Source organism: Malus sylvestris, chromosome 10 (assembly GCF_916048215.2).
Source record: "Malus sylvestris chromosome 10, drMalSylv7.2, whole genome shotgun sequence".
NCBI lineage: Eukaryota > Viridiplantae > Streptophyta > Magnoliopsida > Rosales > Rosaceae > Malus > Malus sylvestris.
The window spans coordinates 29,148,528-29,173,103 of record NC_062269.1 but is presented as its reverse complement, the minus strand read 5'-3'; the positions used below and the strand labels follow the sequence as shown (position 1 = coordinate 29,173,103).

The 24,576-nt window shown below is 39.9% G+C and overlaps 1 protein-coding gene and 1 pseudogene across 2 annotated transcripts in view; both read left to right on the top strand.

The window, feature by feature from the left end:
• LOC126585092 (RPM1 interacting protein 13-like) overlaps positions 1 to 24,576 on the top strand; it is a 32,655-nt gene that overhangs the window by 1,106 nt on the left and 6,973 nt on the right. Inside the window, exons 2-3 of one of the 2 annotated variants that reach the window (XM_050249487.1) lie at positions 413 to 499; positions 625 to 1,096. The exons of the other annotated variant lie outside the window; for it this stretch is intronic. Of the exons in view, the coding sequence (XP_050105444.1) occupies positions 413 to 499; positions 625 to 858 (321 nt within the window). The 3' untranslated portion in view covers positions 859 to 1,096. Of the gene's footprint in view, positions 1 to 412; positions 500 to 624; positions 1,097 to 24,576 lie in introns of those variants that run through there. 2 annotated transcript variants of the gene reach the window in all.
• LOC126585096 (uncharacterized) lies at positions 9,017 to 9,942 on the top strand (annotated as a pseudogene).

Sequence of the window (24,576 nt, the reverse complement as noted above, 5' to 3'; positions counted from 1 at the left end):
TTTCGCGACTAACTTTCTCGTAAGGGAGAGTTGATTGTGGATGCATCGGAATGATTTACACATATTTCAAATTTTGCCCCGTTGTCTGCGAGCATGAACTTTGGTCTTTCTGGATGATATTGTTTTTCAGACGTAGTTATCTTGATATTCTTGGTTTATGGTAAAAGTGAAAACCTGTTTCTTGCTTTTTGGTGACCTTGATATTGAAGTTCAATGGGTTTGAAGAAGTTCCCTTTGAATTTTTGGTCTTGTTTGCTTGCTTGGCCACTTATTTATGTTAAACTTGTTTCTCATAATACAGGACCGTAGCACCATACATTGTCTAACCCCTTAATTTTCGTATTAGTTGGATAATGGACGCACCGTTTGCTTTTCCATCTTAATTGATCTTACATTATTTCTTTGGTTGCAGGTAGCATGTAGAGACTACCCTCATCCACGACATCTTTGTGCCAAATTCCCTTTCAAAACTACCCGGCCCGAGAACCACTGTAAACTTGTGAGTTGACTCTTACAAGCTGTTGCTTATAGAATTTCCATCAAATACTGTTTTATTGCCTGAGTTTGACAATATACCACTGCGATGTCTTTTTTTTTTTTTTTCTTTTTCCTTCTAAAATGCAGTGTCATTGTTATGTCTGTGACTCGCCGGCGCCATGTGTACATTGGACCTTTAATCATTGTTATGCCACGGATGAAGAAGAGCTATATAGAAAATGGAGAAAAATATTCAAGACACTGAAAATTGGTCAGAATTCTAGCCAGGAAGTTAGCCAGCAACAGCCTCCGCTTCGGCAACCTCCCATTCAGCAACCTTTGTTTCAGCAGCCGTCTCCTATCCAGTGTCGCTGGTTATGAATCCCATTCGCTTTTGAAACGAAAAAATCTGTTTGACACGACTTGTGATTGACTTGTGATTCGGCAAAATAAGGCTGGTTGTGAGGAGCGTTGGTAGTATATAGGTGTTTGAAGTAGTGTACAAGGTATCCCTGCTTGAAGATGCAGTACAGAGGCAGGTTGTTTCCCAAGTCTACTGGTTAATTATTATTTCTGGGTTTCCCATATGCTTGAAATCATGGGGTACTTCATTCCTGCATACTGTTTTTTTTTTCCTGCTCTTTTGGGTTCCCAAAGAAAATCGAAAATGACAAGTTTTTTTTCAAAATGTTGGAAGCACTTTATGGAGAGTAGATGCTTCTTCAGGAGCACCTTGAAGTGCTTTTTTCAGGAAGCATTTTAATATCAACAAAGCATTTTTTAGCGAAAACGTTTACGTGCCGAGTACATAAACAACTTTAAACGACATAAACAACTTTAAACGAGCCATTTGGCCATGCGTGAAGTTGTCCCAACCTCAATGGCCGCACCAAGATGGTTCCGAAGACAAAGCCTACAGAACCACCAAAGACCTTCAAGAGGAGTGTTGGTCGATCGGGATAATGCACTCCAAAGCAAAGTCAGGGTCACACTCCTTGTTGATCATCTGTACAACATTCTTTGCATCAGACTAAAAAATGACTTCATCATATCCCATCTCTCAATGCAAAATTCCATTGCTTCCCGAATGGCCGCAGCTTCAGCCGTTGCTGCACTTGAAAAATGCACATCACCTGAGCCTCCCGCCCACTCCCGCTCGCAATGACACTTTGCACCATGCCGCATCGGTATAAACCTTAACAGTCGCGAACTCCGGTTTCTGCCACGCCACCTTTTGTCCTTTCGCTACCTCCCTCACCGCCGCGCCAAACCTGCACGAAGGGGCAGCCACCTGTAGCTTCGCTCCTCAAAATTCCCCAATGTTCTTCTTCCAGACCTCCAAAATCTCCATCGGATGTCAGTGCACTCCATGAAACACGGCTTCATTTTTGTTCTTCCACAATCTCCATAAACCAAAAACGGAATCTTGTACGATCTCATTTGCATTGTCCATGCTCCTAACTCTATTACAAAAGTTTATATTTTCCTCCCCTTGCATTTAGAGTAGTTTTCGAATAGGTTATGAGGTGTTAATTTTGTCATTCCACTCTTAAAATTTTGTGAACTTATCATTTATGTTGCCACTTCATATTACAGTCTAGTGATATTTCTCTTCACTTGTAAATGAGAGGTCTTAATTTTGATTTTCGCCAAAGACGAATTTGAACCATATTATTGCTAGCCTATAGTGAGATGAAATCCACCCGGCTTAGTATAGATTGTATCATTTGTTCAAACAACAACAAAGTCTTTTCCCACTAAGTGGGGTCGGCTATGTGAATCCTAGAACGCCATTGCGCTCGGTTTTGTGTCATGTCATTCGTTAGATCCAAGTACTCTATGTCTTTTCTTAGGGTCTCTTCCAAAGTTTTCCTAGGTCTTCCTCTACCCCTTCGGCCCTGAACCTCTGTCCCGTAGTCACATCTTCGAACTGGAGCGTCAGCAGGCCTTCTTTGCACATGTCCAACCCACTCATTCCTAATCTTATCCTTTCTCGTGAGCCCACACCTCCAATGAAGCATCCTCATCTCCGCTACACCCATTTTGTGTACGTGTTGATGATTCACCGCCCAACATTCTGTGCCATACAGCATCGCCGACCTTATTGCCGTCCTATAAAATTTTCCCTTGAGCTTCAGTGGCATACAACGGTTACACAACACGCCGGATGCACTCTTCCACTTCATTCATCCCGCTTGTATTCCATATATTCTGTCTTTGATCGGCTTAGGCGAAAACCTTTAAATTCCAACACTTCTCTCCAAAGGTTAAGCTTCGCATTTACCCCTTCCTGAGTTTCATCTATCAACCCTATATCGTCTGCGTAAAGCATACACCGAGGAATAACATCTTGAATATGTCCTGTTAACTCATCCATTACCAATGCAAAAAGGTAAGGACTTAAGGATTGTTGATGCACAAAATCAGTGAGGACTTTGGTACAACAGAAAGTATTAAGTTTGTGACCTTCGCTGGATTGCTCTGGTCATTAGTGTGGATAAGTATGTAAAAGGATAAAGACAGGAGAGCAAACACAAGATGTACGTGGTTCACCCAGATTGGCTACGTTCACGAAGTAGAGGATTTCTCATTAATTGTGAAGGGTTTACACAAGTATATAGGTTCAAGCTCTCTTTTAGTGGGTACAAGTGAATGATTTAGTACAAATGGCATTAGGAAATATTTTGGGAGAATGATCTCCTTTTATAGAAGAGAGTTTCTAGCCTTGTTTTGACATTGACACGTGTTATGTTGTGATTGGCTTCCGATGTTGACATGTGTCGCGTTATGATTGGCTTCTGATGTCGACACGTGTCATTCTGTGATTGGCCTCTTGGTTGGAGAGGAAGCTCCTTGGTTGGGGACTTGCAAGATCCAAGCCGCTGAGTAATCACGAAACTTCTAAGTACCGAAGTGTGGTATCGTCTTCACTTGCCTTATTTGTCTCATAGGTAGATGTGTCATCTTCTCTGGAAGTACTCTTCCTCCGTCCAGGGGTGGTATCTTTAACTGGTGGAGATGCATAAGGTAATGTATCAATTTCACTTGAAGCTTACTTGTAATTTCAGGCGTGGTCAAGCGCGATACAAACCATGTAGTAGGAGTCCCCCAAGTCGCAGAGCTAGGGGATCTGCTGAAAGAGGTGACAGACAAGGTAAGCAATCAGAGCTCCAAGCAATCAGTCCCAGATTAGAAGTTTGATTTCGAGTTCCGGCTGATTGTTCTCATTCTCCTTATCTTGCAGGTAACATGAAGGATAAAGAGAAGAAAAGGAAAAGATATGATATGAGATACTTTTGCTTTTGAAGAAATAGCTTTCCACAGGCTTTTTCTTGAACTGGGCTGGAGGGTTTTTTGGTTACCTCCAGAGTATAAGGCTGACTGAAGAATTTGAGGGTCAAAACAAGTCCATCAAATCTAGAGTACGTTCGACCCTGCTGATATGGGATACTTTTGTTGTTGACAAAGTAGTGGAAGTATTGGCACGTGTTCTGTTACGCTTGTCTCCACATGCTTCCTTTTATCATTCTCATTGGCCCTATTTGTTCCTCCGGCATATGTGGTATCTTCTCTGGAAGCATAAGATGTTGAAGATGAGTACTCGAGAGTAATGCCAGGTAAGTAATCAGGTAAGGGGTTCCAGGCAGTCAGTTCCTGATTGGAAGCTTGATTCCAAGTGCTGACTGATTGCTCTTTTTCTCATTGTCTTGTAGGTAAGAACAAGGCCAAAGGAAAAGACAGGGAAAAAGCATGATATGAGATACTCTTGCTTTTAACCCTGATGATATGAGATATTCTTGCTCTGGTGTAGCTTGTTTGCAGAGGTATTATCGGGGGGAAAGAAAACTGAGTATTTCGAGAGGCTTCGTTGGGAGTGCCCTCTCAGATATGAGGAAGGGTTGAGCATTTTTACAGGTCTGCCTGTCCGTTGAGGATGGAGGTCGACATATATAGGAGTCTCCGTAACAACAAGTAGTAATGCTATTCCTTTACCCTTCTTGGTCATAGTACTGTAGTGGGAGTTGCCCACTTCACGTGTTTTAACTCTGTTAGAGCACTTTGAAAAAGTGGTCTATGGTATCTGGAAAGCTGATGTTGCGTGTGAAGATTACAGACAAGCTTTATCCAAGGAGATCTGGCTTTCGAAGTTGAGAAAGCGATGCCTCTTCGGTTTTCAAACAAGCGATCCTTTCGGGGATCTGGCTCTCGAGATTCGAAGAACGGTGCCTCTTCGATTTTTGAGAAAGCAATCCTGCTGGGAGTCTGGCTCGGCTCTCGAGATTCGGAGGGCGGTGCCTCTTCGAATTTGGAGCAAGCAATCTTGTTGGGAGTGTTTTCTGGAATGTGAGTAAAGGTTGGGCATTTTTGCTAGTCTACCTTGCCACGGAGCACAGAGGTTGAGACATAGGGACTTTCCAATTATCCAGCAGTGGTACTGTTCCTTTACCCTTATGGGTAATAATATGGTATCTAAACCTTCAAAATTTATGTGTCTAAACTTTGTTAGTGCTGTTTCTTTGCTATTCTTTTACCTTTCTTGGTCATAGCGATGTAGTGGGAGCTGCAAGCTTCACGTGTCTAAACTTTGTCAGAGATCTTTGGCAAAGTTATTTGTGGTACCCATGAGCTGATGTTGCGTGTGGAAAATGGATGATTGAAAAGTAAGATTCACGTGCTTTCTACTTCACCAGAAATCTTCGACAGATTGCCCGTAATTTCCGCAAAGCTGAGTGTGCATGTGACAAGTGCTGACAAGGCTGAGAAAATAGGTGCCTCTTCGATTTCTGAGATCGGCCCTCGTGGTCTATGAGCAGCCCAGCTTTTGAGAAAGCAAGCGCTTCTTCGATTTTTGAGATCAGCCATTGTGGTCTTTGAGCAGCCCAGCTTTTGAGAAAGTAAACGCCTCTTCGATCTTTAAGATAGTTCATCGTGGTCTCTGAGCAGCCCAGCTTTTGAGAAAGCAAACGCCTATTCGATTTCTGAGCAGGCACTTCTTCGATTTTTGAAGCTCCGTCGAGTGCAGATTTTTATAGAGGCTGACATTAAGTTCCAAAGCACACTTGAATCTCCACCAGTAGAAGCTCATTTCTTGCACTTCTAAGATCTTGATTTGTTCGACCTCTTCTCTCTTCAACACCTTTGAAAATGTCTGGCCCTTCCGACCTTCGTTTTGACTTGAACCTTGGTAAAGAGGCAGCCGCGCCTTCTCCAGACAACATATGGCGCCCATCCTTCTTATCCCCTACTGATTCTCTTACCGTTAGGGATTCCGTGATGAAGAATGATATGACCGCTGCGGTGGTGGCTAGGAACATTCTCACTCCCAAAGATAACAGACTTCTTTCCAAACAGTCTGATGAGTTGGCTGTTAAGGATTTTCTGGCTCTCAATGTTCAATGTGAAGGTTCTATGTCGAATATGGCCCAACGCCTATTTGCTCGAACCCACCAAGTTGAATCATTGGCGGCTGAAGTGATGAGTCTTATGGCTCGTTTGGTTGTGTTTTTGAAAGAGTCAAAAGCTCTTCCTAATGAGTAAAAGCGCTTTAGTTTTAAAAAATGGTCGTTTGGAAAATATTTTAAAAGTGCTTTTAGTTAGAAGTAGAAGCACTAATAAGCATTTTCTAAAAAGCACCTAGGAGGTGCTTCCTCCTAAAAGTGCTATGCAGAGAAAACAAGGGAAGCACTTTGCTCCCTTTAATGAATTTTTTTCAATTCCCGAATTATCCCTATTTTTTAATTTGCAAAGTCTAAAATGCCATTACACTTGAAAAAAACATCAAAATTGACATCACCAATTTTTTCTAGGTTTGCACGTTAAAAACCTAGAAGTCTTTTATTTTCATAATATTTTGGTGGCTGGAGAAGTCATCTTGGTCTCCATCTCTTCCTCTCCATCTTCCCCAAATCTCTTTGCATCTCCATCACCTAAAATTCTTGTGGAGGTATGTTTGCTATTTCTTATCTTAAAATTTGTATGTAGTGTGTGAATTTGATTGTTGATATGTTATTTTTATCAAAATTGTTGTGATTTTTGAACTACACGAAAATAATTTTAGGGTTTAGTGATCGTTCATTGACATTCCAATGGTATTTTCTGCATTTTTTTCACGATATTTCTAATTTTCCTGATTCATTCTCTGATGCCCTTGAGGTTGACGATTCATGACTTTGCACATCCCATCCCATGTAAGTAGATGCGTGTGACACAGAACGTTCATGTTGTACGTATTACATGGACACCATCATATCATGAATGAAACCAAGCATTCGAACGCTGAAAGACCGACGATGAACAATAACTTGCAGATTTGATGCCGAGATTTGATGTCGTATTAACGATTGTAGATACTACTAATAGCAAATTAACTTCCAATGACAACAGAAAGCAACACTAATGAATTTATTGTTAATGGTTACATATCCTGCATTATATATACAAATACTAGATACATATGCAATGGTGTACTGCATTATTATATATAACAACGGTGTACTGCATTATTATATATAACAAATACTAGATACATATGCAATGGTGTACTGCATTATTATATATAACCACGGTGTACTGCATTATTATATATAACAAATACATACGCACTGCAGTTTTGGAAGCAACGGTGTACTGCATTATTATATATAACAAATACTAGTTACAAATCTTGCATTATTGCTTTTAATTTACTTTTGTGTTGTTAGCTAGGACGTAAGTAGTGGTATATGCTCTTCTTATGTGCTATGGTTTTTTTTCAACTTCTCTTTATAGATATGTCTAAGAATATAGTTAAAGATATGCAAGATCGTGGAGAAGGTAACGAAAAAAAGAGCAAGGCAATGTGGGATGATGCAAGTGTTGAGATATTTATAAGTGTTTGTGTAGCTGAGACATTAGCTGGAAATCAAACAGGTGGTCATCTTATTAGAATTGGATGGAAAAATGTTATTAAAAAATTTAATGACCTTACTCAAAGGTCATATGTTCATAAACAACTCAAGAACAAATGGACTGCACTTAAGAAAGAATGGCAATTGTGGGCATCATTAGTTGGAAAAGAGACTGGCTTAGGATGGGATCTTGTGAAGCAAACTATCATTGCAAGTGATGAGTGGTGGGAGAAAAAAGTGAAGGTGAGAAATTATTATCTCATATCCATGGAAATCTAACTTCATATTTATGTTCTTTTATCATAATTTGTTAATTGCAGTTGGTCATATTTCAGGAGAATTCTGAAGTTGCAAAATATCGAAATAGTGGATTGAAAAATGTTGACCAACTGGACATTTTGTTTAAAGAAGGAGCTGTTACAGGTGTAGGTGCATGACCACCCTCACAAGGGTTGATGAGTAATAATGTCCAAAAAGCTCCAACATGCGAACAAAATGACGGTCAAGATGATTTGGAGAATGACATAGATAATAATGAGGGGCTTGACGACATAGCCGATGCTGAGACACCTTCCCCTGCTCAACCTTCAACACAAGGAAAATGAACAAAAAGAACAAGAGATTCTAAAAGAGTTGGAATTGGGGCCAAGATGATAAAACAATTAGATGGTATTTTAGAAGCTGTAAACAACCGTTCTAAGAGCACAGATAAGCCTGGTTGTAGCATTGAGGAAGTGATGCAAATGTTGGAAGGAATGCATGAAGTTGTGAATGATGATGAGCTCTTTATGAAAGCGGCTGATATCTTCACTGAAAGAAAAAATAGAGAGATGTTTGTTGCATTGAAGCAATCTAACCGACAAATCATGTGGCTCAAGAGCAAGAAAATTTGATTCATCACATTTATCTTAGGATTATATTTTTCAACATGTTTTTTTTTTTGGTGGTTGAATAAGTATTTATTATGTAATGGATTGGTTAAACATGTGTGCCTCTAATATCTTTAATTATATGATTTTTTTAGAACTTTATTCAGAATGTGATCTTTATTTTTTCCATGATTATATATTCCTCTCATATTAAAATTTTCTTTTGTGTTTACAGCTATGAGTTCTAGCAGCAGTGATAGTAGCAATACAAACAACTCTACTGATGGAAGTGATGATGAATTTTATCAACTGGTTTCTGCAAGCTGTGTCACGGCTGTCTCTGAATGGTTAAAGTATGTTGACAAAGAACCTTGTAGGACTTCTTCGTATACGGGATATAGATGGGTAATGGAAGTTTTAAATGGTCATCCTATAAGATGCCATGAACAATTTAGGATGGAACAACATGTTTTTAAGGACTTGTTAGAGACTTGGAAGCGTGATTATGGCTTAAAAAGATTTGGAGATATAACCCTAGAAGAAGCATTAGCAATGTTTCTAAACACATTAGGTCATGGGCACACTAATAGGATGGTCCAAGAAACGTTTCAACACTCTGGAGAAACTGTTTCTAGGTGGTTTGGGATACTATTAGATGTTGTTTCTCGCATGGCTACTGATATTATATGTCCACATGATCGGCAATTCAAGAGAGTATCAAATAAAATTAAGGATGACAATCAGTATTGGCCATATTTTAACGGTTGCATAGGGGCAATTGACAGAACACATGTCCCAGTTGTGGTACCTAGAGAAATGCAAGTGCCATATATAGGTAGAAAAGGAAATACAACTCAAAATGTTATGGTTGTACGTGATTTTAATATGTGTTTCACATTTGTCTGGGCTGGATGGGAGGGTGCTGCTCATGATTCACGTATATTCATGGAGGCCTTGAGAAGACTAGAATTGAAATTTCCTTATCCCCCTTCTGGTTAGTAATCAACCTTAGTCTTATATGAATGTGTTTATTTATTTTTTATCTTAAGAACGCAAAAATCTTTATATTTTTCTTTTCAATTATGGTGTAGGCAAATATTATTTAGTTGATGCTGGATATCCACATATGAATGGATATATTGGACCTTATAAGGGTGAACGATATCATCTTCTTGAATTTCGACATGGAAGTCAGCCAAGAGGGAAAAAAGAGATATTTAATCAGAGACATTCATCCCTAAGATGCACAATAGAAAGAACTTTTGGTGTTTGGAAAAATAGATGGACAATGATTCGTCTTATGCGTAACTTCCATTTTGAAAAACAGGTACAAATTGTTGTTGCTTCAATGGCCTTACACAATTTTATTAGGAAGCATTCCATGACAGATTAAGAGTTCCAACCTTATGATGATGATGATGAGCTACTTCCACCTGGACATGAGGAAGATCATAGAGATGAAGAAATTGTTGATGAAAATTTTACTCATAGGCGAGAGATGGATGTTGAACGAGAAAGGATTGCTAATCTTCTTATATCTAGTTAATGCTTATGTCACATTTGATTGTCATGCAACTATAACGTATCATTTTGTTTTCAAGAAACAAACACATATTCTCAATAAGTATGTATAATTTTGTTAGTGATCATTATTTTTTGTAATTGAATTTTCATCAACTCTTAATCAAATTGTATGCTAATTATATACAAAAAATACTTATGCAAAAATTATTGAGAATTATTAATGAAAGCGCTTTTTCATTTGACAACCAAACACTCTATTTAATATAAAAAACGCTTCTATCCAATACAAAATCGCTTAGTTGGTTGCATGCCAAACAACAAACTACTTCCTCATAGAAGCACTATTGAAAAGTGCTACAAACAAAAAGCGCTAGTGAGTAAAAGCGCTTTATAGAGTAGCACATCCAAACGAGCCCTTAAGCAGGAGATTAGAGGGCTCAAGCATGAGAATAAACAGTTGCACAGGCTCGCACATGACTATGCTACAAACATGAAGAGGAAGCTTGGCCAGGTGAAGGAATCTGATGATCAGATTTTACTTGATCATCAGAGGTTTGTGGGTTTGTTCCAAAGACATTTATTGCCTTCGTCTTCTGGGGCTGTACTGCGTAATGAAGCTCTAAATGATCAGCCTCCGATGCCTCTTCCTTTTAGGGTTTTGTCCAGTACTGAGGCTCTAAGTGATCATCCTCCGGTGCCTTCTCTTTCTGGGGCTCTACCGACTGCTGAGACTTCTTCTAAGCAACCTTTGTGAAGGCCCTCTCTTATTTGTTTATTTTGACTCATGTATATGTACATATTTGTAACTTATCGGAGATATCAATAAATAAGCTTTGCTTTATTTCAACGTATTGTGTTAAATACACCAAAGCCTTCTTCACTAAGTTCTTTGAATTTTTCTTTTGTTGAAGCTTGTATGTTGAAGCTTTGTGAGTGAAGCATGTAGGTTGAGGTAGTGTTCCCTTAATTTCTCGAGTGAGGAAAACTTCTCAATTGGAGACTTGAAAAATCCAAGTCACTGAGTAGGGTCGGCTATATGAATCTTAGAACACCATTGTGCTCGGTCTTGTGTCATGTCCTCCGTTAGATCCAAGTACTCTAAGTCTTTTCTTAGAGTCTCTTCCAAAATTTTCATAGGTCTTCCTCTACCCCTTCGGCCCTGAACCTCTATCCCGTAGTCGCATCTTCTAACCGGAACGTCAGTAGGCCTTCTTTGCACATGTCCAAACCACCGTAACCGATTTTCTCTCAGCTTTCCTACAATTTCGGCTACTCCTACTTTACCTCGGATATCCTCATTCCTAATCTTATCCTTTCTCGTGTGCCCACACATCCAACGAAGCATCCTCATCTCCGCTACACCCATTTTGTGTACGTGTTGATGCTTCACCGCTCAACATTCTGTGCCATACAGCATCGCTGACCTTATTGCCGTCCTATAAAATTTTCCCTTGAGCTTCAGTGGCATACGGCGGTCACACAACACGCCGGATGCACTCTTCCACTTCATCCATCCAGCTTGTATTCTATGGTTGAGATCTCTATCTAATTCTCCATTCTTTAGCAAGATAGATCTTAGGTAGTGAAAGCAGTCGCTCTTTGGTATTTCCTGATCTCCAATCCTCACCCCTAACTCATTTTGGCTTCCATTTGCACTGAACTTGCACTCCATATATTCTGTCTTTGATCGGTTTAGGCGAAGACCTTTAGATTCCAACACTTCTCTCCAAAGGTTAAGCTTCACATTTACCCCTTTCTGAGTTTCATCTATTAACACTATATCGTTTACGAAAAGCATACACCAAGGAATATCATCTTGAATATGTCATGTTAACTCATCCATTACCAACGCAAAAAGGTAAGGATTTAAGGATGAGCCTTGATGTACTCCTATAGTTATGGGGAAGCTTTCAGTTTGTCCTTCATGAGTTCTTACGGCAGTCTTTGCTCCTTCATACATATCTTTTATAGCTTGGATATATGCTACTCGTACTCCTTTCTTCTCCAAAATCTTCCAGATAATGTCTCTTGGGACCCTATCATACGCTTTTTCCAAATCTATAAAGACCATGTGTAAATCCTTTTTCCCCTCTCTATATCTTTCCATCAATCTTCGTAAGAGATAAATTGCCTCCATGGTTGAGTGTCCTGGCATGAACCCGAATTGGTTGTTCGAAACCCGTGTCTCTTGCCTCAATCTATGCTCAATGACTCTCTCCCAAAGCTTCATTGTATGACTTATTAGCTTAATACCCCTATAGTTCATGCAATTTTGTACGTCGCCCTTATTCTTGTAGATAGGCAACAAAGTGCTCTTTCGCCACTCATTTGGCATCTTCTTCGTTTTCAAAATCCTATTGAAAATGTCAGTGAGCCATGATATACCTGTCTCTCCCAAGACTTTCCACACTTCGATTGGTATATCATCTGGGCCTACTGCTTTTCTATGCTTCATCTTCTTCAAAGCTACAACCACTTCTTCCTTCCTGATTCGACGATAAAATGAGTAGTTTCTACACTCTTCTGAGTTACTCAACTCCTCTAAAGAAGTACTCCTTTCATGTCCTTCATTGAAAAGATTATGAAAATAACCTCTCCATCTGTCTTTGACCGCGTTCTTTGTAGCAAAAACTTTTCCATCCTCATCCTTGATGCACCTCACTTGGTTTAGGTCCATTGTCTTCTTTTCCCTTGCTCTAGCTAGTTTATAGATATCCAACTGTCCTTCTTTGGTATCTAGTTGCTTATACATATCGTCATAAGCCATTAACTTAGCTTCTCTCACAGCTTTCTTCGCCTCTTGCTTCGCTCTTCTATACCTTTCACCATTTTCATCGGTCCTATCCTTGTATAAGGCTTTACAATATTCCTTCTTAGCCTTCACCTTTGTTTGTACCTCATCATTCCACCACCAAGATTCCTTTTGGTGTGGAGCAAAGCCCTTGGACTCTCCTAATACCTCTTTTGCTACTTTTCGGATACAACTAGCCATGGAATCCCACCTTTGGCTAGCTTCTCCCTCTCTATCCCACACACATTGGGTGATTACTTTCTCTTTGAAAATGGCTTGTTTTTCTCCTTTTAGATTCCACCATCTAGTCCTTGGGCACTTCCAAGTCTTGTTCTTTTTTCTCACTCTTTTGATATGTACATTCATCACCAACAAGCGATGTTGATTAGCCAAGCTTTCTCTCGGTATAACTTTGCAATCTTTACAAGTTATACGATCCCTTTTCCTCATTAGAAGAAAATCTATTTGTGTTTTTGACGACCCACTCTTGTTTGTGATCACATGTTCTTCTCTCTTCTTCAAGAAGGTGTTGGCTAAGAAGAGATCATATGCCATTGCAAAATCCAAGATAGCTTCCCCATCCTCGTTTCTCTCCCCAAAACCATGGCCACCATGAAAACCTCCATAGTTGCCTGTCTCCTTGCCCACGTGTCTATTTAAATCTCCTCGTATAAATAACTTCTCCGTCTGAGCAATTCCTTGCACCAAGTCTCCAAGGTCTTCCCAAAATTTCTCATTCGAACTTGTATCCAACCCTACTTGAGGTGCGTACGCACTAATCACATTGATGAGTTCTTGTCCTATTACAATCTTGACTGCCATGATTCTATCTCCTACCCTCTTGACATCTACAACATCTTGTGTCATGGTCTTGTCCACGATGATGCCAACACCGTTTCTCGTTCTATTTGTGCCCGAATACCAAAGTTTAAACCCTGAGTTTTCTAGATCCTTTGCCTTAAAACCAACCCACTTAGTTTCTTGTAGGCACATAATATTTATCCTTCTCCTCACCATAACTTCCACTACTTCCATAGATTTTCCCGTTAGGGTTCCTATATTCCGCGTTCCTAAACGCATTCTATTCTCTTGAACTCTACCCTTCTGTCCTAGCTTCTTCAACCTCCCCCGTCTAATAGGATCAAAATACTTCTTTTGTGTGTCCTATGTAAAGTTGATAGGAGCATATGCTCCCAAACAACTTTGAATGGAGTCGTTCGAAAAGAAGTTTCTATGGCCCCTTGCTCATTTAACACTGCATCCGGGTGCCGATGGAGATACAGCGACCCTTGCTCACTTATCACTGTGCTCGGGCCACATAGCGTGTCACTTACGGGTGACGCCCTAGCTTTAGCGCGATTTTATTCTGAATTCATTTTCATAAGGATTCGACGTAAACTAGGAGTGTCGGCTGTCAACTACCTGACGCCCTCCCCCTCCTCCTTTATCCGGGCTTGGGACCGGCAATGTAAGATAAACTTACACAGGCGGAGCCGCGGAGTTAGATTGTATCATTTGTTCAAAAAAGAAAAAATAATTATCATCTATGCTTTATGCTTGTTTGATTATTTGAATCTTACTTATAATTGATCAAGCGACAGATATGAAACTCGTTTATAGGCTGTATAGAAGGTCATATTTGCAGCATTGTTGTCAAACTATGCAGTGGGTTATCATTTGGGATACAAAATATAAATTTATGAGAAGTCAAAACTTAATGACGATTATTTTTTGTTTATGTGGTGCAAATGCAGTTTCTACGTCATTTGAAAAATAGGCCACATACCATTCATGTCATCTATTTATTAGGTCGTCTCTGATACAAAACTATATATTACTAATACTAGACATATATTCTAATATTTGAGTAAAAAAATAGTGGTAGGTTTGAGTTTTTCTGATTTTCTTTCAATGCACAAACACAAGTCTTTAAACTTATTTTGAGTTTTATGGTTCGAATCTATGCGTTGGAGAAGAAGACTTCGGAAATGCAGTGTGAGATATTTAGAGAGACGAGTTATTGTCTCACTCTTAATCACATTGATATTGTTCCAAGTTAACCACATATTGTTAGGTGTTTAGTTTATCACAAAATACCTTAGTGTATTAGGAGTGGAACTATACACATATATTTTATTTTATTTTCTAAATTTCCCAATGTGGCCTCATATTTAACACGCCCGTTCATGGGAGACCATCATATGGCTACCATATAGTGAGCCACATGTGCAACCAATCTCACATCGGAGATTAGGCGTGAAAGCATGATGTTACATTGAACTCGGTAACTTGAGCACAACACGGACCCACATGACCCATAATCAAACCCGTTCTTCCATGTTAGGTCTTTGGAGAGATGGACCATTGGTCCACTCCTAACCACACCTATATTCTCCCAACTTAACAACCTATTGTTAGGTGTTGAGTTCTATCACAAAAGGCCTTTGATGTTATTATGGCTAGAATTATATGCTTATATATTGTATTTTATTTTCTCAATTCCCGATGTGGGACTTATATCCAACATGGAGATGGTTGTAGACTTGGAGCCAAAACTTAAATCTTATTTTTCTTGGTTTTGGTTGAATAACATTTTTCTTTGTTGCATGAGCTCCACTTTAGAATTAAATCTCGTATGCAAACCTAAATTCGGATCTCACTTTAGTTGAAAACTCATAAATAAATTTTGACTCATATTCAAACTCAAATATAAAATTTAAAGTCCAAATTTTTTTGGTACATCAAAAGTATTTGTACAACTGTTATTTGTCATGCTCGATAAATATTTAGTATTTCTCCACAATATACCTAAAATTAATGTTGGTCTTTCTTTTTTACGATAAACAATATACCTAAATTATGTTCTAATTCGAATAACTTTTATGCCAGTGACCCTTTACAATCAGACTCTATTTTAGTCTCCGACATCAGAATTGGGAATAGTCTTGAAGAGCTTTGTGCGTCTACCTTTTTCAAGGTACAATCTTCACCGATTTGATGTTTTAGTTTGTTTATAAATTTTTTTTCTTTTGGATTTGTTATTCATCCTTTTGTACGTGACAATATGTGGTCCGATGTTTTAGATTAGATATTTTTGTGATTTTGGGTTTGTGGATTTTTTTGGTGCCTGAAAAAATGTCATCTTATGATTTCAATGAGTGAAATAACTAAAAGATAAAAGAAATAATTAATAAATAAAAGAAGAGTGAACGATTATCCTCGAGAGGAGTGGGTGGAAAAAGGGAGGAAAAAAGGATGAATTTGGGGAAAATGGGGGAGTGCGAAGAGCTGGCCCTAAGGGTAGCCAAATAGGCGCCCGCCTAGGGCCCCCATTTTGGAAGGCCCCCCAATTTTTAGGCAGAGTTAGACAGGTCTGGACAAGGATGGGCGGGAGCTATGCATGCTTATATGTAAAAGCCGGAATTTGGAAATCTTTTGTTGCAGGGTCGGCCTCGCGTGAGGAAGAAGACAACCCTATTCCCAACATCATTTTAATTGCACGATTTTACTTAAGTTGGTCCCACCATCTTTTTTTTTATATACATCTGCACGTCTTCTCCCCTTTAAATAGTCCCCACCATCTTATTTTATGTCACATCCCAGTCTTGACTTCGCCATAACACGATATTATCCACTTTGGACCCCGACCACACCCTCACGGTTTTGTTTCTGGGAACTCACACGAAAACTTCCCAGTGGGTCACCCATCCTAGGATTGCTCTAGCCCAAACTCGCTTAACTTCGAAATTCCGATGGAATCCGAAGCTAGTGAGTTCCCAAAAAGCCTGATGCTATATGGAGGTGGGCATGTACATATAAGGCACATAACCCCCTCTCCATTGGTCGATGTGGGATGTTACATTTTTACTATTTTACTTCTCTCTTAAATATCACCTTTATGTTTATTTTATGGGGTTTTATTACCCTATTTTAAGATCACACCACTTATATCATTATTATGTACCTAAAGGTCACACCACTTATATCATTATTATGTACCTAAAGGGCTAAAACTCTTACCTTTTTGAAAAAAGATGTTATTAAATGTTCAAATTAATTAGTTTATGTAATATATAATAAATTATTCAAATCCGTTTCGGCCGCCTAGGTGCGTATATGAAAATTACTATCATCTTCACTCTATTATTTTTCCTAGTTGTAAGATGTTGTCTCTGTAATCCAACCATTCATTCATTTATTGAATGTAATAAGTAACATTGTAACAATAGAAAAATGATTGGAATTTGGCATACTGGGTAGGGACTTCTCTTTCGGTTTGAATTGGTTGAAAATTAGATTATGTAAACTTAATAAAATGCATTTGCATCTAAAAATGCGAGACAGGTAATACATTAATATTTGAGTAATGTTTGTATATCTTTCTTCTTTTGATGTTAATTTTTAGGGTAAAAAACTGTTTACTACCCTCATGTTTCGTGGTTTTCAACATTTAGTACATCAAGTTTTTTTCGTCTCAGAGTCATACCTAAAGTGTAAATTTTGGGACAGTCTCATACATCCGTTAGTCAAACTGTTAAATGTGCCGTTAATTGTGACGTGGCGCCCATGTGGACAATGACTAGGTGCCACGTGTCAACCACGTTTTTTTTTCTTTTTTTTTGTCTTTCTTCTTTCTTCTTCTTCCTCCGACTGCAACTTTTTTTTTTCCTTCTTCCTCCTCCTTCTTCCTTCCTCCTTCTTCCTTCCCCTCCTTCTTCCTTCTTCATTCTTCTTCCTTCTCCCTTCTCCTTCTTCCTTCCTCCTTCTTCCTTCCCCTTCTTCTCATTCTTCCTTCTTCTTCCTTCTCCCTTCTCCTTCTCCTTCTTCTTCCTTCGAATCTGGGGAAGTTTCTTTTTTTTTTTTCCTTCTTCCTCCTCCTTCCTCCTTCCTCCTTCCTTCTCCTTCCTCCTTCTTCCTTCCTCTTTTTCTTCTTCTTCCTCCAAATCTGCCCAGATTCGGTTTTTTTTTTCCTTCTTCCTTCTTCTTCTCCTTCTTCCTTCCCCCTTCCTCCTTCTTCCTTCCCATTCTTCTCCTTCTTCCTTCTTCTTCCTCCGAATCTGGGGAAGATGAAGGTTTTTTTTTTTTTTTTTTTTTTTGAGGAAGATGAAGAAGAACTTCCTCCTTCTTCCTTCTTCTTCCTCCGAATCTGGGGAAGATGAAGGTTTTTTTTTTTTTTTTTGAGGAAGATGAAGAAGAAGGAAGAAGGAAGAAGGAGAAGAATGGGAAGGAAGAAGGAGGAAGGAAGAAGGAGAAAAAGAAGGAAGAAGGAGGAAGAAGGAGAAAAAGAAGGAAGAAGGAGGAAGAAGGAGAAAGAAGAAGAAAAAAAGTTGCAGTCGGAGGAAGAAGAAGAAAGAAGAAAAAAGAAGAAAAAAAAAAGCCGAATCTGGGCAGATTCGGAGGAAGAAGAAAAAGAAGAAGAAGAAGAGGAAGGAAGAAGGAAGAAGAAGAAGAAGGAGAAGGGGAAGGAAGAAGGAGGAAGAAGGAGGAAAAAAAAGAAAAAAAAAAAACCGAATCTGGGCAGATTCGGAGGAAGAAGAAGGAAGAAAGAAGAAGGAGGAAGGAGAAGGAAGAAAAAAAAAACTTCCCCAGATTCGGAGGAAGAAGAAGGAGAATGAGAAGGAAGAAGGGAGAATGAAGAAGAAGGAAGAAGGAGAAGAAGGGGAAGGAAGGAGGAAGGAAGAAGGAGAAAGAGGAAGAAAAAAAAAGTTGCAGTCGGAGGAAGAAGAAGAAGAAGAAGAAAAAGAAGAAGAAGAAGAAGAAGAAAAAAGGAAAAAAAAAACGTGGCTGACACGTGGCGTCCAGTCATTGTCCACATGGGCGTCACGTCACAATTAACGGCAAATTTAACAGTTTGACTAGCGGATGTATCCCAAAATTTACACTTTAGGTATGACTCTGAGACGAAAAAAACTTGATGTACTAAATGTTGAAAACCATGAAACATGAGGGAAGTAAAAAGTCTTTTACCCTAATTTTTAATGATATTTGATGTAGAAATAGACTTTTCATGTATTTAGTGAATTTTTTTTTTTACGTTTTTTTACACATGTTAATGTACAAAGGGTCGGGAGTCAAAGAACTCTAGGGCCCCATTTCGAAAGCTCGCCTAGGGCCCTAAATTCTCAGGGCTGACCCTAGTGCAAATGGAAGAAGAGGAATAAAAAAAAAAGAATAAGGGAAAAGGGAGAGAGAACTTGGAAGAAATTGAGGGATGAATTTGGTTTACGTTTGTGGTTGAGGTTTTTTAGTGGTAGACCTCTATTATGCCCATAGTTGGCCATTATCACTAGAGTAAACCAACAACACCCTGAGTAAAGTAAAAGTCACATGAATACAGTAGCAGATATGTTTACACTAATATTTGAGTAATGTTTGTATATCTTTCTTCTTTTGATATTAATTTTTAATGATGTTTGATGTAAAAATAGACTTTTCATGTATTTAGTGAATTTTTGTTACGTTTTTTTACACATGTCAATGTACAAATGGTTGGGAGTCAAAGAACTCTAGGGCCCCGTTTCAAAAGCTCGCCTAGGGCCTTAAATTCTCAGGGCCGACCCTAGTGCAAATGGAAGAAGAGGAAGAAAGAAAAAAGAATAAGGGGAAAAGGGAGAGAGAACATGGAAGAAATTAGGGGATGAATTTGGTTTACATTTGTGGTTGAGGTTTTTTAGTGGTAGACCTCTACCATGCCCATAGTTGGCCATTATCACTGGAGTAAACCAACAACACCCTGAGTAAAGTAAATGTCACATGAATAAAGCAGCACATACGTTTACACTAATATTTGAGTAATGTTTGTATATATTTCTTCTTTTGATATTAATTTTTAATGATATTTGATGTAGAAATAGACTTTGCATGTATTTAGTGAATTTTTTTTTACGTTTTTTTCACATGTCAATGTACAAAGGGTCGGGAGTCAAAGAACTCTAAGGCCCCATTTAAAAAGCTTGCCTAGGGCCCTAAATTCTCGGGGCTGACCCTAGTGCAAATGGAAGAAGAGGAAGAAAAAAAAAAGAATAAAGGGGAAAAGGGAAAGAGAACATGGAAGAAATTGGGGGATGAATTTTGTTTACGTTTATGGTTGAGGTTTTTTAGTCGTAGACCTCTACCATGCCCATAGTTGGCCATTATCACTGGAGTAAACCAACAACACCCTTAGTAAAGTAAAAGTCACATGAATAAAGCAGCATATACGTTTTAGTTTAATATCTCCATTTGTGTAGCACCGAGAATCTAACATGCTAGTTGTGGATGCAAATTTCTGCTTTCTTCTTCTTGGACAAAATTGCACCTACAAAACAATTAACACTTTAGGTCAAGGCCAATAGCCTCATGTGCCCACGATGAATTGGGGGGGGCTTTGGCCGAAGAACCTCCGATGCCAAAGTTAGAATTTAGAGAGAAAAGTATTTGGAGAGTTTTTTGGAGTTTTGCAAGAGTGTGAAACTTCTTTTTTTTTAGAAAAAATAGGGTCATATATATAGGGAATGGAGGTGGCCGGCCCTTAGAGGGTTTTTGTGTGAAAATTGGTGATTAATGGATTAATTAGCCAATTGATCTCCATTTATATGGAATAATTTGTAGGTTATGAAGTAATTACCTAAGATGAGGATGGATGAGATAATTTGGAATTGGTTACCTTTTTTGGACATTCTTGCTTGATTAAAGAATGATTGTCCACTGCTCGCGCGTAGGAGAACCGATGTGTCTCAGGGGTAACTTTGTCCTTTTTACCAAAAATCCACGTGTCGCCTTGTGATTATTTTTTTCTCCACAAATGCCCCCACACCTACTGGGCTGCTTGTAGGAAAGGGCAGCAGGTGTAGAGATCTTCTTGCTCTTGGAAACTTATGACTGCTTCCAGTTTTGATGTAGATTCCCTCTTTAATATGAAATTAGATCCTTCTAGGAAAAGGAAATAAATTTCTCTCAAAGCCTATTTAAGTCCACCTTAAGTGGGTTATTAAATCAACTTTGGAGAGTGATTTATTCTACCCTACAAGAAAGAGAGAGCTTAGAGGATATTTGTTCCCCCTCATCTAGCAATCTTCTACATCTTGCTCGTGCAAATGACCGTTTTTTGTTGCTTTCTTTGTCTTCTCCGTGCCGCACCAATGTAATGAAAACTTAATTTCTTCTTGTCTTCTTCTTGGGTAGTGCTGCCACGGGGCAGTCGTCGGGGTGGTGCGGCACGTCGGCTGGTAGGGGCCAAGAGTCGGCTTGGCATGGACCAAGGATGTGATGTGGCAGGGGCCATTGCTTGAGTAGCTCGGCTTGATTGAAGTTAATGATTGGTTCAGCATAGGCTAAGGAAGTGGCGTGGAATAGGCAATTGTTTAGGCTACCACGTCTGGGCTGTCTGCTAAAAATGAGGAAACTGCTTGAGTTTGATTTTTCAACTACCATAGATGGAGCAGTCAACGATGAAGTTGCCAAGATCAGAGTTGCTGAAGATGAAGTGTCGGATGAGAGACATGTTAAGTGTAAAAGTGGCTGCTGCCCCCTAACCATTTGTTGCTTAGTTGATCTTCAAGCATTCGATCTTTTGAACTATGTGGCCTTCTCACACTGGAGAGCTTACCCAGATGGGTGTCAGGGATTTAGTTTACCCTCTCGCACTGGAGAGCAATTAGTTTTACCCTCTTGTACTGGAGAGCAATTAGTTTACCCTCTCGCATTGAAAAGCAAACCCATATGGGTGTCGGGGAATTGGTTTACCTTCTCGCACTGGAGAGCAATTAGTTTATCCTCTCGCACTGGAGAGAAAACCCATATAGGTGTCTGGGAATTGGTTTACCTTCTCGCACTGGAGAACAATTAATATATCTTCTCGTACTGGAGAGCAGACCCATTTGGGTGTCGGGGAATTGGTTTACCCTCTCGCACTGGAGAGCAATTAGTTTATCCTCTCGCATTGGAGAGCAGACCCTTTTGGATGTCGGGGAATTGGTTTACCCTCTCACACTGGAGAGCAATTAGTTTATCCTCTCACACTGGAGAGCAGACCCATAAAGGTGTCGGGGAATTGGTTTACCCTATCGCACAGAGCAATTAGTTTATCCTCTCGCACTGGAGAGCAAACCCATATGGGTGTCGGGGAAATGGTTTACCCTCTCGCACTGGAGAGCATGGAAGTCGTTGTCATGAGTGCAGCTGAGGAAAACTGGACTGCTGGGATAACCGAAATAATCCTTAGCCTGCGAGGTCATGTTTAGCGATCTGCTTAAGACTTCAAACTGCTTGTGGACCTTGCGTAAAGGTGTAAGCGCAATGAGCTACTTTCATAATTATTGTGCCATCATTAGGTGTTTTGTCGTGTGCCTTTTTTAGGCATGGTTGGCATGAGCCACATGGCAAGATCGGCATGGTTGGGAGCCATAATGCAAGATTGGCACATTTATGAGCCATGGTGATAGATCAATGGCTGCCAAGAACCGTGGAACAGGCATGCGTGGTTGTGAAATCAGAGATGGGGCTAGCTTGGGCCAGGTTGTGCGCAGCAGGAGGAATTATTTGGAGTGTTGAGAATAAAGTCTGCCCTCGGTTCTTGGTAGTCGAGCTGGTGTGTCATTCTGGTACTCGTCTACCCCTGACGTGCCATTAGGCTGAGCTGTTGTGTTTGTCAGAACATAAGAAGTCTTTATATATGGCAATCTATATGAGGTAGTCATGTTTACTTGATCTTGTCATTGAAAGATGACTTGCTTATGTTGGTCATGTCTCATCGAAGCGCTTTGTCAATCGCTTCATTGTGCGGGAAATTGTGCAATCGCTCGGTCATGAGTATTTCTACTTCTTCCTGAATTTGCCTTTGTTGGAGTGGCAGAGCCCTCAGCTGCCCCTGGTCATGACCTGCTGATCTAGGCTGTTTTTCCATGTGTTCGGCTCGTCTATGTCATGGATGCGGTCGGTGTGGTATGTTTCTAGCAGGAGAGCGAGTAACTCGCAGGTTGTTGGTTGAACTTGAGCCGGATTAAATGATTGCTTATCTCCGTCCGCTGTGCTGCCTACTCTGATGTGAGGTGCAGGATGCTCCTTGCGGGCCTTGTCGCGAATGAACATTTCACCTAGAAGGTTGCTCATGCTGATTATCGGAGTGTGGCCCCAACCGCGAGTGTATGTTTGTCCGTGGGACTAACTGTGAATGCACACTCCTCCACGCGTTAAGACATGAGTATACGCTATCTTGGGGGTCTAGTCGGGAGTGTACTCTGTTAGAACGCTCAGTTCATGACTGGTCAAGTGGCTGCTTGCCGGGACGCTGGTGGAAAGGTTCATCTGTCCTTGTCCTTCTTCGAGACACTTCGTCTGGGGCACGTTAGACCCCGTTGTGTTGCAAGAGTTGATTCACCAAGGTTGTCTGTTGTGCAAGGGCATTCGTTAACTCTATGACTTGTCGAGACAAGTGTTGTTCGTCATTTGGATTAGAAGAGCTTGGAAAGAATATGTCTCCTTGAGCAGTGGAAGTGTGGTAAGCTCCGGGCGCGAGATTTAAATTAGGAAATGTCAAATCCACGAAGAAACCAGGTGAAAATACCCCCGGCTCGATGATTGGTCCGAATGGTTGAGATAGTCTTGGGCCGATCTGGGTTGCTTGGAATGCCACGAGATCTAGCTGAGCCACGAGATTAGGCTGCTCGGCAGGAGCAGGATGGGCCACGGGAGTGGGCTGTTCGGCGTATGATGCACTCATGTGCGAGGCTTGGGCTCGGCTTGGCAACACGTTGGGCATGGAGTGACATGGCTTGGGCCGTGGCCTTAGTGTCGTGAGTCACCTTGGATGGCACGGCTTGGGCCGAGGTGGTGACACGATGGACCTGACCGTGGGTGGCTACCATGGTAGCCACCACGGGAACCACCGTGGTGGAAACTCGTGGTGGTGGTGCCACTCCACCTATTGTCACATTTAGCCTCATGGATCATCGTGGTCCCATCTCTTGAATGTTAAAATTTTCATTTGTTGAATTTTCTAAATTTCTAGCCATTGTACTTCTCTTTTACGTTTTATCAAAGAATTTTTGCAAATAAAAAATTCTAATAATAAGAACGTACGAAAAATCTACAAATGGACAAGAAAATAGAAAACCTTGGATGCGAGAGTCTTCTACGAGTGTGGGACTTAGCTCTCAATGAAAGCACCAATTTGTGGATGCAAATTTCCGCCTTCTTCTTGGACAAAATTGCACCTACAAAACAATTAACACCTTAGGTCAAAGCCAATAGCCTCACACGCCCATGATGAATTGGGGGGGGGGGGCTTTGGCCAAAGAACATTTGATGCCAAAGTTAGAATTTAGAGAGAAAAATATTTGGAGAGTTTTTTGGAGTTTTGCAAGAGTGTGGAACTTCTTTTTTAGAAAAAATAGGGTCATATATATAGAGAATGGAGGTGGCCGGCCCTTAGAGGTTTTTTGTGTGAAAATGGGTGATTCAATTGGTGATTAATGGATTAATTAGCCAATTAATCTCCATTTATATGGAATAATTTGTAGGTTATGAAGTAATTACCTAAGATGAGGATGGATGAGATAATTTGGAATTGGTTACCTTTTTTGGACACTCTTGGCTTGATTAAAGAATGATTATTCACTGCTCGCGCGTAGGACAATCGGTGTGTCTCAGGGATAACTTTATCCTTTTTACAAAAAATTCACGTGTCGCCTTGTGATTATTTTTTGCTCCACCCTAGCCGTTAGCTTTGGTCTTTTGCCTGAGGGTCATGTTGAAATCTATGTTTTTGTATTATGGGTTTTGAAGAGATCAACATGTGTTTGAAATCTGTTGGGATTGAAAGATTTTTTTATTTGTTGGTTGATTTGCGTATGGACTGTGTATTATTATTTTTTTTTACGAGTTTTATGTGCATAGTGCTATGTGTAAACAGCAGTGCAAGGATAGGATCCCATTGCTTGCACTCAAACAGTGGTTTGTTTCTCGAATCACATTCATTAGTTAGATTATTAATGTGCCTAGATTGTGGTTTTCAATATGACTTTCTAATTTTCCCTTTACAACATTCTCT